Source organism: Patiria miniata, unplaced genomic scaffold (assembly GCF_015706575.1).
Source record: "Patiria miniata isolate m_02_andy unplaced genomic scaffold, ASM1570657v1 HiC_scaffold_22, whole genome shotgun sequence".
Lineage (NCBI taxonomy): Eukaryota > Metazoa > Echinodermata > Asteroidea > Valvatida > Asterinidae > Patiria > Patiria miniata.
The window spans coordinates 14,721,501-14,739,047 of record NW_024037061.1 but is presented as its reverse complement, the minus strand read 5'-3'; the positions used below and the strand labels follow the sequence as shown (position 1 = coordinate 14,739,047).

Below are 17,547 nucleotides of genomic sequence, written 5' to 3'. Positions count from 1 at the left end.
AGCGCACATCAGGGGTTAGAAAGTTCGCAAAGTTTGGCCGCTTGTTGGCCAAATATAGCTCATAATCTCTACGCGCAGATAGCAGAATACGTGGAGCTGTCAAAGATTCAGCATCGCTAGATCGCGTTAAAAGATGTGGGCCACAACATAAACGGATGCATTATTACACGACCAGATAACCTTCAAAATGTCCTCATGTATTCAGAAAATCAAAAATGGTACCCTTTTTAGAGAGATAATATAACGTCCCCCTAAATGACCAATGTCTCCCTACTGTTAAATAATTTACTAGACAGTGTCTCCCTAAATTGCCATTTTGGTAATATTACTCTAATTGAACTTCGAGCTAAAACAGGACCGTTTACACATCGGGTTGTTTTTCCCGAAGGCAATAACACTCAAAATTTGACACACAATCTAATGATGTTAAAATAGTGTCCAAAGTCCAAGTTCACGTTTATGGATTCTCAGAGTTCGTTGAACCTGAACCTGAAATTGTAGCGCAGCAAACTTTTCTTCTACGCGGTACTGTATGAAAACTGTCAATCAAAAATGTGCAACTATTTATGTGGCATTATTGTTGATGACCATGAAGCACTGTATATGCCATTTGCAGGTTTCCCACACAAATCTTAAAATGAAATTCCATGACTTTTTCCAGTACAAAATTGGGGTTTCCATCTTAGGAGCCTATATATGTACAATACATTGGCCAATCATCACACTAAGGCAACTGAAGACCACCACAAAAGCATCACAATTATGGTGCACTGAGCATGCGACTAGTATAATACATTCATAATGAAACATGTCTTGGTAGAGTCAACTTGAATGAAAACTGTCACAAGTCCCTCAAATGCACCACTTGTTTCCTTATAATTATAGCTATACGAATGTTCGATAATTCAAAAATGTTCGAATTTCCCTGTTCTGTTTGTGTCTATTAAATCATTCCAATTTTGATTTCTATACGTTTGATATCATTACAGTAGCCAGTCACCTGCCACAAAGACACTATGAGAGAACACAAGGTAAAATGGATCATTGTCAGATTTGAGGCTTTGCATGGTGGAGATACTAAATGATGAAAGGTTTGCGGAAACACCATGTGCAAATAATTTCTCAACGAAGAGAACTGAAAAGAACCAGAGGTATCAACTCGACGTTCCGGTCAGTATACTCTGACCGTCTTCAGGAGAGTGCCTAAACTCTAAATCCCATCTACTTGGCATCCACACAGGATGCAACTTCACATTTCATCGATTTCGCTTTTGCTACTTAAGTATTTACTTTCTTAGAGTTTAGGCACTCTCCTGAAGACGGTCAGAGCATACTGACCGGAACGTCGAGTTTATACCTCTGGTTCTTTTCAGAACCATTCTCTTAGTTGAGAAATTATTCGCACATGGTGTTTCCGCAAACCTTTCATCATTTGGATCAATGTCCATCGTTTATTTCGTGTAATCCTGTACTTCGACAAAATTCTGCTTCTTCTGTTCTCCGGTATTGTCGACTTGCCTCTATCAGTCCATGAAATAAAATCTTATTTACAAACTAGAAAATTTCAAACGAACTGAGGTATGTGCAAACTGAAAAGCACTGAAATGCTCACAACTGTGTGACAAACTGTATTGTAGAGTCAAATCAACATGGCCAGATGGGGGCGCTGTGCATGTTGCCATTAATGACCCGTCGTCAGCTAGTCAGTCGCCATGTAAATTATTCAGTTAAAAAGCATCGAGTTACTGTATTAAAGTATTAATTGAACTCTACTGTAAAATGGCACATAAAGTAGTCCTTGGATGTTGAAAAGACAGTCAAATAATTATATTATTTCATTTTTTTTTCTTAAAAAAAGGTTTTTGTTTCAAATTTATAGGACTCGTGAGAAATGTATACATTATATCTTGGAATATATTTAACATCAAAGTTGAACAGGCGGGGGGGGGGGGGGGTAACCTGAGACTTTCGGATTTGTTGGAGTACCTCAAATTTCACAGTAAGTAAAATTTCATTAAGCTCTTAACAGTCCCGTCGAATTAGTGCGTCACGTTATATAGGGGACTCCATTATATACCACGCACATAGCAAGGGAACACGCCCAAAGTCACGTGCTAGCAAATATCACACACGGAAATCCCTCAGATTGCATCAGGTTATATAGGGGACTCCATTATATACCACGCACATAGCAAGGGAACACGCCCAAAGTCACGTGCTAGCAAATATCACACACGGAAATCCCTCAGATTGCGTCAGGATATAGGGGACTCCATTATATACCACGCACGTAGCAAGGGAATACACCCAAAGTCACGTGCTAGGAACATGAGCAACGCTAGCTGCAAACCTAGGAAATATCACACACGGAAATCCCTCAGATTGGACTACCGCGTGTTATTCAGGGGGTAGCAAAGTGGTGCGTAGGGATATCAACGGGTTGTACACGCGGCAGCTATAAGCGAGAAAGTCCCTTCTCTCTTCAAAGTTTTGCCCGGTGAACACTCATTTTGGATTCCTTTGGATACCCGGAGAAAAAGAATGCGCTTCAGAGAAGAGGAAATAATGCCCGAGTAAAGGAAAGTTGTGCTACATCGACTGATGAGTGTACATTTGGGATTGAGGTTATTTAGGAGGTATTTTAAGGCTGCAATTTTCATTTTAAAAGTGCACCTTGAATATTTGTGACTGGTTGACTGGAAGGGTTAGACCCACTAACTGGGGTGCTGGAACTCCTTTTTTCGAATTTGGGATATGACCAGTCGTACTGTTTGGTCTGTCATACTAGCTAGTGCGACAGACCAAATCCCAAATGAAATGTTTTGCCTCGCAGCGTTTAAAGCCCGCAGCACACAAAATGTACAAAAATTACGAATTTGTTTTATTTGATTACATTAAATGGAATAATTGTGTAGCCTGTGTTTCATGTTTAAAAACACCTCAACGGGTCTTTTCTTTATTGAGAAAGAACATGGTAAAGAAAGAAAATCAAGTTGACAAGTTGTTTGGAGAGTCCCGATCGGGTCTCAACATGGTGCCACCCGCCCACTCTTTCCTTCTCATTACTGAGGCCCAGCTGTAAAATTCATCAACTATGCAATTTAAATTGAACCATAAAATGTGCAAATTTGATATTTATAGATCAGTATGTGGCGGTCTTGTCACATTTAACTTTGCACAGATGACTACAAAAAAATGCATACTCGTATAAGATAACAGTGCTAAGTCATTAAAGACACGAAGCTGTAGCAAGCCTACAGTGTAGGCCATAATAAATCGAAAACTGTAATCCCCCCCCCCCCAAAAAAAGCAACAATTAGGCCAAAAAAGAACAATATTCGGTCTCTGGTCAGACCAAAGTTCCGGAATTGACGCGGCCTTTTTGGTGCTTTTTGGGTGTCCTCATGTACATTGGTGTCCTCCATAATTTGCCTTGATGCTTTCGATCATTTGCCTTGGTACAATTTCCCATTCCTTGGTGCTCTTTGGTAAAAAAAAATTGAGGTGCGGAAATAGAGGGCGCTGTTGGAGCTACCGCGGAACATTTTGAGGAAAAAAAAAACGACGCGCATGCTTAAAATCGACGCGCGCGCTGACCAGAGGCCGACTTATTTTTTTTTTGGCCTTAGGCCGAGTAAAACTAAATGGGCACACACGTCAACTTTGAGATACAAGAATGCGAGCACAGTGACGTATTGTAATGACATTTTTTTAATGCAGTCCTTGTAACTGCACATTTGTAACCCATTTAACCTTATTTTCGAAGTTCATTTTGCCATTTTTTTAGGGCATTTTGGTGCCTATTTGGTATTTACACTAATGCAAATGTGCATATTCATGATCAAAAGTGGGATGTCATTTAAAGCAGAAACCTTTAATAATGTTAAAAAACTTGCCAGAATTTTGGATATTTGGCTGTCGTAAATTTTCTTTTCTTTGTTGATTTGTTGTTGTTTCAGTGTATGACAGTAGGCCAATGAGCAACGTTTTCTCACAAATGTTTTCAATGAGCAAATTTTGGGTTCACAATTGGAACAGAAAACCCTGAAACTAAACAGAGTCTTCCTGAAATGACATCACAGCAACAACGCCCTCAGTTGTCATGAAAAGAATTGGACATCCTTCGCAACATAAGTATTCCTGCATTAACCATAATCACCCAACCCTTCAAAATCCAACTGCATGTTTTGTTTGATTCTGTTGGAGTGAGGACTGCACAAGTAAACTGATTATGCTTTTATACATGGGGGTCAGGCAATACCAACAGTTTAGGTGCTGGGTTACCATAATGCATGTAGGTGTTGGATTTTACAAGAGTGAGGAAGATTCCTAGTAAATCACTCATCATGAGAGTTAGGGTTATGCAAGCCCTTTTATACATGAACAGGCTCTGTGCATGGGAAACAGGTGTACATATGTATGTATGTATTCTATTTTCAATGACAAGACTATAATTAAATCAGTAACATAATTTTTAAATTGAAAACTTGCAATGCTTCAGATCTATGTAAAGACTGGGAGTGTACTCAAAAATCAATCCTTCAGTTTAACAGGTTATTAATATTATTATTATTATCTTTTATTTTACCAAGAAAACCCATTCACATTAACTTGTGGTCTTCCATGGGGTCCTGGGAAATATATAATTAAAATTAAATAAAACATAAATAGAAGTTCTAATATACTAAATGTATAAAATAAGTGCACTTTTCAATAAATTTAACCAAAAACGGATGTCAAATAGTTTTCACACATTTAAGTGGAGTAGAAAGTTGCACAAAATATGTTCCCAAGTACAATTCATGTCATGGGCCCTTTCAAATTATGTTCGACGGATTAATTTATCATCCAGGTGATGGTATTTGTAAAATATAAACTCGATTTGGACCATGCTGGATCTGTTTGACCATAAAGCACCATAAGTGACACTCAAGGGTATCTAAAATGAAACCGAACCCTCAAAAGCGCCCTCTTCTTCACAGTTTGAAAAATAAAGTACATTGCAAATATCTATACATATATAGAGAGTATTGTCCATTAGCTTTTCAACAACGAAAAAGATTTCCAATGGGGGAAATATTGATTGAGTTATGGCCAATTGAACACTTGAAAACAAATACCGCTGTTTCATTTTGTCCACGGCGACTGATATTTTGACTGCCGCAATAAGAACATGGGCCCAAACTTGCCGAGTAGAGGGCAGAGACAAAGCAACACAGTAAACATCTAAGAAGTTAATCAAACAGTCCTTTTCAGTTTTACCATTACTTCAAAAAGGATAAATGACCATTGTTGTAAAAAATATAAAATAAACTGAGCCAAATAAAGAAAGAAAGATTAAAACATTAAAGAAAGCAAAACTACCCTTCATTACATTCCTAACAAAATGACAATTGAGACCGTGGACAGATTGAAAAATCGGCACTTATTTTGAATTGGCCATAGCTCAATAAATATTTACCCGATTGGAAAGATTTTTTTCGCTGTTGAAAAGCTCATGAACTATACTCTCTAAATATGTAAAGATATTTGCAATGTATCTATTAAAAGCTGTGAAAAAGAGGGCGGGGATGAGGTGGTTTTTTTCAGACACCCTGTACATGTACAAGATGATGACTATCCACAGTTCACATCCTACTCAAGGGTTTCTGCTTCTGGCTTGTCGTCCTCCAGCCCCATTTCTTTGTCAAAATCAGCATCCGTTATCTGCAAAACATCACAAAGACAATAAAAACTTTTAAACTTTCTTACAAAATGTGTTAAATTTTCAGGCTAATACTGATAAGGCAAAACAGTCATATTTTGTTGCCATGTAACTATGGTTACATGTCGCTATCAAAGCAGAGAGATAAATTGTGGTCCGACATTGGACGTTTTCCTGAATGTTTACCAAAGTTTGCACTGTAAATTTAAGTTGCAGCACACTTAAAATGGTTCTACCTGATCATTCTTAAAATTTTGTCCAGGGATTATTTGTGTCTTGCTTCATCCTCTGCAAAACTATCATGCAACTAACAGAAACACCAAATAGTCCATGGACTATTCATCCTGTTTTTGATCTTACTGAAACATTTGGATTGGTTTACTCCTTTTTGTAATTTAAGTTTTTCTTCAGATTTTAAAAATTACTGGACAGCAGTGTCGAATTAAAATGTTCAGAATGGCATTTAACTTGTCCAGACCACACAACTAACTGTTGGTGAAACATGTTCGACCAGTTTCTTTTATGCAAAGACTCCCACTATTCACAGCTATTTCAATAGCATTGTATAAGGTCAAGTGCCTTTGGGAATATCACTACATTATAGGTCACGTTAGCAAACCATATTGACCTTTTTATGAACTACCAGACTGTAAGGTATGGTCCTTTCAACTGGAGCTGCACACAAACAGCACCATATGTTTAGTTTGGTACATGTATACACGTACACCCAAAAGGGAAGCAATGGTATTATTCAAACGTTTTTGTAAGTGCAGTTTCTAACCACATACATGTACACGTACATAAAAGGGGGGAAAAAATGTATTCGGACTAGCTATACCCATTCAATATACATGTAGCTCAAGTCAGCCAAAAATACACAGATTTACAATAAAATACAAACATGTACACTTTAATGTCTTTCAAATGCTTCTGCTCAAAATCTGGTTGAAACTCCGCTCCATACAACGTCATCCTTCGCAACATAAGTATTCCTGCATTAACCATAATCACCCAACCCTTCAAAATCCATCTGCATGTTTTGTTTGACTCTGTTGGAGTGAGGACTGCACTAGTAAACTGATTATGCTTTTATACATGGGGTCAGGCAATATACCAACAGTTTAGGTGTTGGGTTACCATAATGCATGTAGGTGTTGGATTTTACAAGAGTGAGGAAGATTCCTAGTAAATCACTCATCATGAGAGTTGGGGTTATGCAAGCCCTTTTTATACATAAACAGGCTCTGTGCATGGGAAACAGGTGTACATGTATGTATAACGTGTATTCTATTTTCAATGACAAGACTAATTAAATCAATAACATACTTTTTTTTAATTTAAAACTTGCAATGCTTCAGATCTATGTAAAGACTGGGAGTGTACTCAAGATCAATCCTTCAGTTTAACAGGAGATGGAGACATATGCTATTAACAACCATTATGGATTGTATAGTGCAGCATGTTTGTTTTGTCCCAGTTGAACACTGCATGTGCATTGCAAATTTAATTATTTACTTAAAATGCGTGGGCAGTAATTTATGATTGTACACTACAGTGACACATCATATCCGTTCAAACTCAAGAAAATAAGGAACAGGTCATTTAAAGGGCATGTACATGTAATAGACTATTTATTACATGGGTAATTTTTAACTTTTTAAATGCAAGCCTTTTAATTAATGCACACTTATGTCCTTATTTATAATTATTCTTATTTAATATTTAATGTTAATGCAATTTGCATATTCATGAGCAGAATCAACTTCAACTTCGTGATAACAAACATCATGATATTTTAAGTTCTGCATGTTATTTTTTTCTGTAAAATGTGAACCTTTCTCGCTGCATTTTACATTTGAAAACAAGATTCCAAAATAACTACCTAAAATTTAGAATTTATCCCCCAAACCAGGTATTTTTAAAGCAAATTTCGTGCTTTTATCTACTTTCTATCTCACTGGGACACCACCCAAATAAAGGTCTTGTTGTCTCCTTTTATTTGATACCACATTTGAACTTGTGATGCTTCTAGTTTTGAAGATTTCATAAATTGTCCACTTTTCAGCCACGCCCACTCTCCGTGGAATGGCCCGCATCTAGCATGTCTAGAAGCTTAATAACATTTTTTTAAAGGTAAGTTCAGTCATAGTACATTGTATTCCTGTACTGAGGACTGTACTTTGCAGGCAGGGTCCATAAAAAAAATGTTTTGAAGACACATCTTGTCATTAGAGAACAGGAGCCGACCGAGCCGTTGGTGACTGCTCTATGTTCCGACACCCCTATGTTCCGACAACCTAGATTGTGTTACTCCTGGTTAGGGTTAGGGTTAGGGTTAGGAATAGGAATATGTGCAGTCGGAACATAGGGGTGTCGGAACATAGAGGTGTAACCGAGCCGTTCACAATATACCGGTAGCCCCAATCAAGAGGTTTAGGCCTACCACTATACGAAGGAGAGGTCAATTTAACAAGGCTTGATGTGAAAACGTTAACAAACGTATGCTAAATGGCACTCCTTTTAAACAAAGCACAGAAGTTTTTATACATTTTTCTTAAATTGGCTTTTTTCTTTTAAATTGACATTTTTCTTAAAATTGGCTTTCTTGTGTAAATAACAAGTGTCTTTACATGGCCTCCTAATTAAATTGTGCTTGTGTGGTATCACACAAAAACAGTGAAGGGTGAATGACTAACTGCAGCATAGAATAAGAAGGTTGTCAATTGTACATTAACCCTAACCCCTTGAGCACTTTTCATAGACAGTACCCTGAATCCGCCAACATCCACCTATTTTGTCACGCAAAAACAAATGTTGGTGTCCTGAGTCCATCAGAATCCACCAACGAGTCCATCAGAATCCACTGGTGTAGTACACACCAAACATATAGCCAAGGAGTTGAACTGTTGAGATCCTGAATCCATCAAAGTCCCCCAACTGCTCAATATGAAGCTGTCCTGAATCCATAAAAATCCTGCAGTGTACCGCTAGGCTTACTATCCTGAATCCATCAAAATCCCCCAACTTTATTAATATGGCAGTATCCTGAATCTGCCGAAATCCTCCAAAACAGGGGTGTTGATTTTGATGGAGTCAGGTATTTTAGGGTTAATAAAGGGACCTCACCAACGATTCTTGACAAACGGCATTGTGAATTGTTCTTGTTAAGTTGCACTGCTTTTGATGGTTCATATTTATTTTTCTTGTGATTTACAGGTCTGAAAGATAGGAAGGTTTAATATGGCATCTAGTTGTGTAGCTCAAACTGCTTGTTGCGAAGCAACCAAGGATCGTCTGCAATGCTCCATCTGTAATGACTATTTCAGAGAGCCAAGAGCCCTTGACTGTATGCACAAGTTCTGCCTAAAATGTCTCCAAGAGCTTTGCAACCAGCAAATATCCAACGGCTCCAAGATTATCTGCCCGCTATGTTCAAAAGAGACCAGAACAAAAGATGTTGCCGACCTGCCTCAATGTCACATGTTGAGCGCCCTCGTGGAGGAATTTAATATGCAGACACTGCTCCTGGAAGGTCGAGGGTCAGAGATTGCATGTCAAGCCTGTGTGGAAGAGAACCAGGCTGTTTCCAGGTGTGAGGACTGCGACAAATTCCTCTGTAAAGCATGCCAAAAGGCACATCAACGTTTAACGTTAATGAAGTCACACAAGATCTCCTCCCTGGATCAATTTCGATCAGGGAAGGTTGTCTACAAGAGTAAACTGAGGGACCACGTTCAAAAGTGCAAGAAGCATCCAGCTGAGAATGTCAGCATCTTCTGCAACAAATGTGAGCAGCTCATCTGCTCAACGTGCTTGGTTCAAGCCCACGCACAGCACTCTTTCTCTGGTGCAGATGAGGCACTAGAAAAATGCAAACAAGACTTAAAGAAACTCATTGCAGAGGTGGAGAAGACTAAAGGAGGACTGTACACTGCGATGGCAAAAACAGGCACGTCATTGAAGAAGCTTCAGTCTAGGTTTGCAGACTCCAACAGGAAAATCTCTCAGAAGGCTGCGGATGAGATTGCCAAGATCAAAGAGAAGGAGCAGCAGCTGAGACACGACTTGGAGAAGGTGTATCTAGACAGCTTCAAGATATTTGAAGCTGCTCAAGCCTCTAACCGCCAAGACGTATGTCTGGTGGAGCGCATGCTTCAAGAATCTAACCAACTCACTGGCCAAGACAGTTGCTACGAGATTCTTCGTCTCAAAAAGATGCTCTTTCCAAATCTCAAGGAACTGATACAGACATGCAAGCAGCCAGTGGAGTTATCTGACAGGTTGTATCTTATGGACTTTGAAGGTGATCAATCCTTCGGGAAGCTGGTGTTTGACGACGAAGACAAATCAGAGCCAGAGGGTGTGCAAGCTACCGGTATAGCCGGTGGGCAGATGGAATTAAGAGATACATCTCTATTTCAAAACTTCTCACAGGCTGAAGAAGTCATGACAGAGATTATTGAAGACAAGCAGCAAAAAACTACCCCAAAAAGCAAGCAAAAGAAGAAACTTAACGGGAGTGACCCAGGGTCAGTTGAAAGCCTGATTGCAGAAGTCAACACAAAATCTGAATCCACTGAAGATGTGAAAGAGATTAACGAAGACAAGCCGCAAACATCGACCAAAAAATGCAAGACAAAGAACAAACTTAAAAAGACTGACTCAGGGTTAGATGAAAGCCTGATTCTAGAAGACAAAACGAAATCCGAATCCAGGCCAGAGGTGGCTAGTGATTCAGAAACGGCCAGGAGTGCAGATTCAATCGAACACTGGATATTCACAAAGCATATAAAGACCATCGGTTCAGACCAAAAAACATTTGGCTGTGCCTTTGATGTCGCAGTGTTCTCAAACAACGAAATTGTCATCGTAGACACCAAATTAAAAAGACTGATTCGGTACTCTCTCACAAGCGAACCTCGGTCCGACAAAGTTTCAAGCGTACTCAAAATCAAAGGTCTCACTGATCCCAGACAAGTATCAGTCAACAAGCATGATCACCTTATTGTTCTGGACAATCACACATCAACAGTCAACACCTACGACAAGAAATACAAGCCCCTCCATCAGTTTATACCAGGGAGAAGGACAAACCAGAAACCAACGTGCCTTGCGGTGGATGAATGCAATCAGATAGCAGTGGGTTATAAATACCAGAAGCAGATATTTCTTCACAGCTCAGAGGGATCCTTTATCAAAGCTGTGCATGCCACAATGATCGACAACCGTCTGGTAACCTACAAACAGAAGTTCATCTACACCAACTACTGGAACAAGACCCTGTACGCACAGAAATACACAGGAGACATGGTGTTCTGTGTGAATGTCCCAAGCAGCAGTACTGGGTACTGGGGTCCAAATTGCCTGTGTTGCGACAAGACTGGTAACATTTATGTTGCTGTGCGTGCATTTGGGACTAACATGCCGGCAGATGAAGTAATACGTTTCAGTCCTGATGGCACTTATCTAGGCACGGTAATCACTGGATGTGGCTTGCCTCATGGCATCACATTAACACCAGATGATAACCATCTCATAGTGGCAACAAACACTTCTGTTTCCATATTTAGACAAGTTATTTTCACATAAGTTCAGCCACAAAAATATATTTTAAACAATCAGTTTTTTGCACATTCTTCACACTTCAACTTTTAAGCAGCGAATAGTTTTTTTTTAAATAGAAATTCTGCAAATTTATATCATGTGTAGAATAAGTTTAAACAGTTTAGAGAATCAAAACTAAATTTTCTTTTGGGCTGCCATGCCCAAACGTACTTCTAGAACCTAGAGAACCATCAAAAAAGTTGAATGTCAGTTAATTTGTTAAATTGTTTCCGTTGCATATTTTGATTATTGAATATTTGCTTTAAAACAACTTGAACACACACGTACAAAACACTAGGAATCTCAATTACGCAGCCTTGCTAAAACGCTTGTCCTGAGTTTAAAAAGCATTACAAATTTGGAACAGTGTATGATTTTTCTGAGATATTTTGAGGAGGGGGCAGTATCCAGCCTTGATGATGATTTGTTTTAAATAATGTTATATTTTTTATTTGTGTGGAGTTTGATAGAATTTGAAACCAGACAAGCGAGCATAGCTAGCTTAGCTATGAGTGAGAGAATTTTGCTAAGCTAGGATGTGTACTCATCAGAGCTCCATTCAGCAGGAATTACACAGCGCTTCTTTAAATGCAAATAGTATCATTTACATTGTTGTTATTTCATGAATTGGACGATTTAAAGGGTCCATGCGATGAACTATTCTTAGGAACACATTCTGTGCAATTTCTACTCCTTTAAATGTATTGGAAAACTATTTGACTTTGATTTTGTTGAAAAGTGCACTTCGTGAAACCATTCTCCATGCTTTTCCACACAACTGAGGGCACTGTTGCTGAGATGTCATTTCAGGAAGACATTGTTTCAGTTTACGGGTTTTCTGTTCAACTTGTAAACCCAAAATTTGCTCATTAAGGTGAGAAAGGGCTGCTCATTGGGTAACTGCCATGCATAAATACAATGAATCATCAAAGAAAAGAAAATTCATGACAGCTAAATAACCAAAATTCAAGCAACTTTTTCTGCTGGAACATTGAGGTTTCTGCCCAGAATGACATCACAGTTCACGAACATGAAAATTCGCATTAGCACAAACCAAAGACAGCAAAGTACCGGTACCCTTCATAAATTGGAAAAAATTGAAAAATAAAACGAAAATTGAAAATGAGGTTAAATGGGACACAAAGGTGCATTTTCACTGATAGCATAAAAAAAAATACATTGCATGGGCCAGTTCATGGGCTATTAATTTATAGCAGACATCGTTCCACTGATGAGCTGTTGCATGCTTTGTGTTCACTGGCGCTGGAAAAACACGAAAAAATGCTGTTCATTTCCAACCGTCAAAGTGCAGCTTGCAGAATCTGTAGTACATAGAACACATACATGTACACGTATGTATGTAATGTAGGTCACAGGGCGTGCTTCCAGATGATGTGGGAAAATATACCCAGCATACCCAAGCATAGTGAAGAAAACAGCTGGCTAGGTCTTAACCCTGATTAGGCCACACAAAAAATAGTTCTGCTTCCGGTTTCCCTACTTACCCTATTCTGACAGCCCCTACCCTAATTTCTTTATTGGAAAAATGAGAAAAAAAACACCCAAAACCATCACTTTATACCTTTTACCCTTGACTACACGCAGACGCCGCCATATGATTGTACACACAAAAAAATTGGCAAAAAAAAATTTAAAAAAATTCCTACCCTATTTTCAAATGCCATGTAATCGGAAGCAGAACATTTTTTTTTGGCCTTAGTACTAATACAAAATTCCTCTTTTCTTGAGAATGACAGCATACCCGGCTCAAAGGTTTCATACGATGTATGTTTCATGCTGTTATGTACTAACAATCCTGTGGGCTTTTTCATAACATTTTGGCAGTTTGGTGTTTCAGTCTTTGCAAATGACCCTACATGTATATCTAGTATACATTTACATAGCGTCGCAGAGCTGACATACCGGCGAATCTTAAATCTTGTCTGCATTTTAAGATTCGGAGCCCCATCACTCACAATAACAAATCCATAATTGACATAGTGACGAATACAGAGTTTCGCTGGTAACCAGCTAATGTAAGGTGTGCGTTCCAATACGGTACCAACCGGCTATGGGTCATTCCATGTCAGACCAACGCACTTTTTTACCTCATGTCTTCCGATTTTGATAAAAATTGCTGTGCTTGTAGGTCCTGATGAGCAATGAATGCACACCAATATTTAGCCCGAACCGACCTACCATGTGGTCAGGGCAGAAACCACAAAAAATTGACATTTTTAAAGTAAAATACCACCCTTTTGGTAGAAATGTCAAAACCATGTCAGTTTTCATTGAATGTATGCGAATTTGGTATTAAAGTAATAAGAATTGCATGCTCAAATCAACTCTTTTGTCAAAATTTAATTTTGTGAAAAGTAGGTCACGTGACCTTTAACATGTTATCGTGACCTTTGACCCAATTTATGTAATAGTGTGTCATTCCGAAAATCAACGAAATGAAAATGACTGGATAGAACATGTCTTCCTCTGTCAGAATCCACTAAAAATTAATTGGGGTCTTCAAAATTTACAACTTTATGACTATTTTTGTACAGTTGCAACTGTTGGTAGGTTACAAATGAGTCAATTTATAGACATAACATTGGAAATCCACCAACTTACTATTCTGTTTCTAAAGGTACTTAAATTAATCTTGGTCTTGGAATTTCTCATGTTTAGGGCTGAACTTCAAACGCGAGTTACTTGAAACAGGGTTTCCACGGTGTGTCAGCTCTGTGACGATATTGGGGGCATGCCAGACATCACCCAAATCCTGTTGTAAAGTTTATTTAATATTTAGGTAATTTTGTATGAAATCTGTATAGTGTAAAAGTGGATCTCTGTTTTAATTAACTTAAAAACCAAAAACTGTGTTAGGCCTATTTAAATTTGGAGAAAAATATCAATTCTTGTTTTGGAGAATTTCATGATCTGTTAGGCCTATAGCTGTAAATGATAAACATGCTAGATGTAAGTTTTATACATTTGGGCAATTCCAGAAATTATGAAAATAAGTGTAATGCCTGTGACAGATCCAATGAATCATGATATCTAATTTACAGGAACACAATCGAGAAGAAACAAAAAATAGAAATACATTGTAGATTAATTCCAAGCTTGACAAGACTTTATACAATCATTGTTCAATTTTTAATGGTAGGCCTATCGGCCTACTAGTGTGAAAAAGTGAAAAAACAAGGAAATCGGCTGATCCGAGAAAAAGTTGCATGCATGCACTCAATGATTCAGAGAAATGACCCGAAACATTGTCTGCACATTAATCTCCTTCACCATAAATGTAATCAATTGTCAGGTTTATTCGCTGACCCCCTAAAAGCTCTGTCACTGACATTCTGGAACTGCCCATTCGGAATGTGTTGGAGAAACATTGTGAGTAGGAGTGGCAATTAAGGCCAGACCTCAGTGGCAGACTGTAAGACCAAGTGATACCATGGCCATGGGGGACACACATGGCACAGAAACTACCGGGAAGAGTATACAGACACACATCTACTATTGCGGGAGATATCATTAAACTGTATAATTTGTAAATATTTGTGATTTGAAGGTTTGCTCTGAAAGGAGAAAAAAAAAACACTCAGAAAACCCTGATTTGTGTAAATAATTTGTGAACATGTATGTATTCAGAAGTACAACATCACAGACCATTTTGTTTTCTTAGCACTGATCAGCCGTTTGCATAATTGGTGGGGACTACCAAGGATCTATCTCACATGGTTGGCAAATTACATCTCTTTGAGATAAATCACAGGGTTGGTCAATTTGGCCGATTCACAATGCAGTGCGCCTGCAAGATTATAATAATAATAATAATTTGGGAGGCTAATCATCCTTACTGGCAGCTGGGATGCTGAATTGCGAAGGACGCGGCTACAACGTGGTCGGGCCGCTGGCACGTAAAGGCGCCTATGGCTGCCGGCCACATCGACCCATATACATGTATGACCACGGAGCACAGCCTGAGATCGAAAGTGTTTGATTTTTCCGGAGGGAGGAAAACCGGAGGGCCCGGAGAAAAACCCTCGTGGCACAGGAGAGAACCAACGCACAACTCTACTCACATGTGTCCCACGGCTGGGATTCGAATCGGGGTCACCTTGCGCTTTACGCACAAGCCACCCATGCCACCCAAGAGTTTGTCATTGAGAGTCCATTTTCAAGTTAATGGTCGACAAAACCGCGGCCCATTTGAAATCAGTGTCAGTAGACAACTTCAGCTAATTTGTTATACATGTACCTGTAGATTGTGGCATGGCGTTCTGCCGCCTTTATACCAACTAACACCATATTGATGAAAATAAAAATAAAAGGGCAAACGTATTCTTGAGTCACACGCTTACGAAACTACAGACCGGAAAACTACCAATTTCAAACGTCCCGTGCTGCGAATTCGTCGACCATCTCGCACAATGCACTGGGAAAAGCAACTCTCCGTGGCAAATTCTTGGTGGCGCACTGCATTGTGAAACGCCTAAATTGAATCTCTTTGAATTTAACAATATGTAGGGCATGTGTAACGTCAGCATTCTACACTCAATCCAAGAAATTAATTACAAACGAAAGTCAAGATCTAATTTCAGGGAGGTAACAAGCCCCTCCCCTCTTCTATACCAGTGCTGTGATGTAAAAAAAAAAATGTATGCAATCTGCTATTTATACATACACATACACACTTTAAATGATTGTTTAGATTAGAGGGCTAAATAAGAATTGTTTCCGGGGAAATAAGAATAATAATAAAAAGAACGGAGGAGGTAGCTGGATAGTTGGAGTTCATGTAGGAGTTTCAAAGAGTGGTTTCCTTGTTTTGTTTGTCTCACGACAAAAGTCTTATCAGATTTACTTCCACCAAACTCCAATATTTTACAGTTACATGTATATACATTTTTTTAAATTTTTAAACCTGAAACAGTCAATCACCTGGGTCTCATCATGTGTTGAGCAAAATCCAAGGTCCTCTAGGGTTTCAATTCACCAAATATGTGCCCATTGGAAACAATGCAAAATCGGACATAAAGAGCGCCCTCTACTGACGCTCACTCAGGAGCAAGGTGGCAATGTGGTTTTTTTTACTGGGAATTAAAGATAACGACTTCTAGGACAATTCTCTGTTCAATTTTACCAGAGGTAGCCACGTCATTTTTGTTTCATATTCCCTCTCCCAAAACGCCCCTAAAATGATTGCCAAACCCTGGGACCAAGTCTAAGTGAAACCCCCAACTCTATGCGAAGTAAATTGTTTCTTTTTTTTTCTGAACAAAAACGTTCGAGTTTGAAGCCACAAGTCACAAATGCTTGATTTCCATAACTACCGGTACAAGTATTTCTATGATCAATCCCAAACATAAAGGCCGCAAGGACCTCTTATTCAAAATAATAAATGTGATCACAATTCACAAAATATCACGCGCAGTCATTTAAAGTGATTTGTCGGTGAGTACTAGGAATTCAGTGGGCAGAATTTTTTTTTTCCTCTGCATAGCTTCCAATTCCTAAACGTCTGGAACAACTGTGCAAGTAAGTAGGAAAAATGTGACCTATAAATCTGAATTTGATATTAGAAACCCTGCATAAAATGCAAGTGTACCATAAATATATTATTCAGATAATCCGTACTGGTGCAGAAGCTGTGCACAATTCGCTCTTTTCACGCTCCGCTATTGGGCATGCACAGCCTCGATTTGGCAACTTTACACAATAAAAATAGCTGGTTCAGTGATCTGAACCCCGACACGGGAATCACTGAACCGGCTGTATTCATTGTGTAAAGTTGCCAGATCGAGGCTCTGCATGCCCATGGCGGAAGTGTGAAAAGAGCGAATGGGCTCCGAGCGCCAACAAAAGAGGCCGCGTTTTTACCTCTTTTGAGAGACCCGTGGATGAAAACACAATGTTACGCGTACTGTACAGGTTCACGCGCAAGTACCCACGACTTCCTGAATGTGCAAAAGCTATTAACCACATTGTCTTCGGGTGAGCGTCAGGCGTCAGCGGCACGCGAATACGTTCAAATTCAACTTGCAATGGTTTCCGAGACTAATCCCCGCCTCCAATAACTTTCTTCGATACATTCGAAATACGCAGTGGATGGATCGGGAACCAGTCTAGGTCACCCCCAACTCTCCTTTTCTGGCCCTTGATGGGGTACTTGTGCATGGAGCCCATAGAGGGTATGCACTGCCGTTTTCCCACAGTATGCGAGATTTGACCTCAGTGAG

The 17,547-nt window shown here is 39.1% G+C and overlaps 2 protein-coding genes across 2 annotated transcripts in view; one reads left to right on the top strand and one right to left on the bottom strand.

Annotated features, from left to right (window-relative positions):
- Positions 1 to 3,858: 3,858 nt before the first annotated feature.
- Positions 3,859 to 17,547, bottom strand: part of LOC119730255 (ATP-dependent RNA helicase DDX55-like) — a 46,195-nt gene continuing 32,506 nt past the window's right edge. The window contains exon 18 of the mRNA XM_038203062.1: positions 3,859 to 5,706. Coding sequence (XP_038058990.1) covers positions 5,635 to 5,706 — 72 coding nt within the window. The 3' untranslated portion in view covers positions 3,859 to 5,634. The remainder of the gene's footprint in view (positions 5,707 to 17,547) is intronic.
- Positions 8,907 to 11,491, top strand: LOC119730254 (E3 ubiquitin-protein ligase TRIM56-like). Its single transcript, XM_038203061.1, has one exon. It carries the CDS (start codon positions 8,945 to 8,947, stop codon positions 11,291 to 11,293), a length of 2,349 nt encoding a protein of 782 aa, XP_038058989.1. The 5' UTR covers positions 8,907 to 8,944; the 3' UTR covers positions 11,294 to 11,491.

Bases quoted from the DNA above. Each gene is read 5' to 3' on its own strand.
- LOC119730254 (XM_038203061.1), top strand. From the start codon at position 8,945: ATGGCATCTAGTTGTGTAGCTCAAACTGCTTGTTGCGAAGCAACCAAG.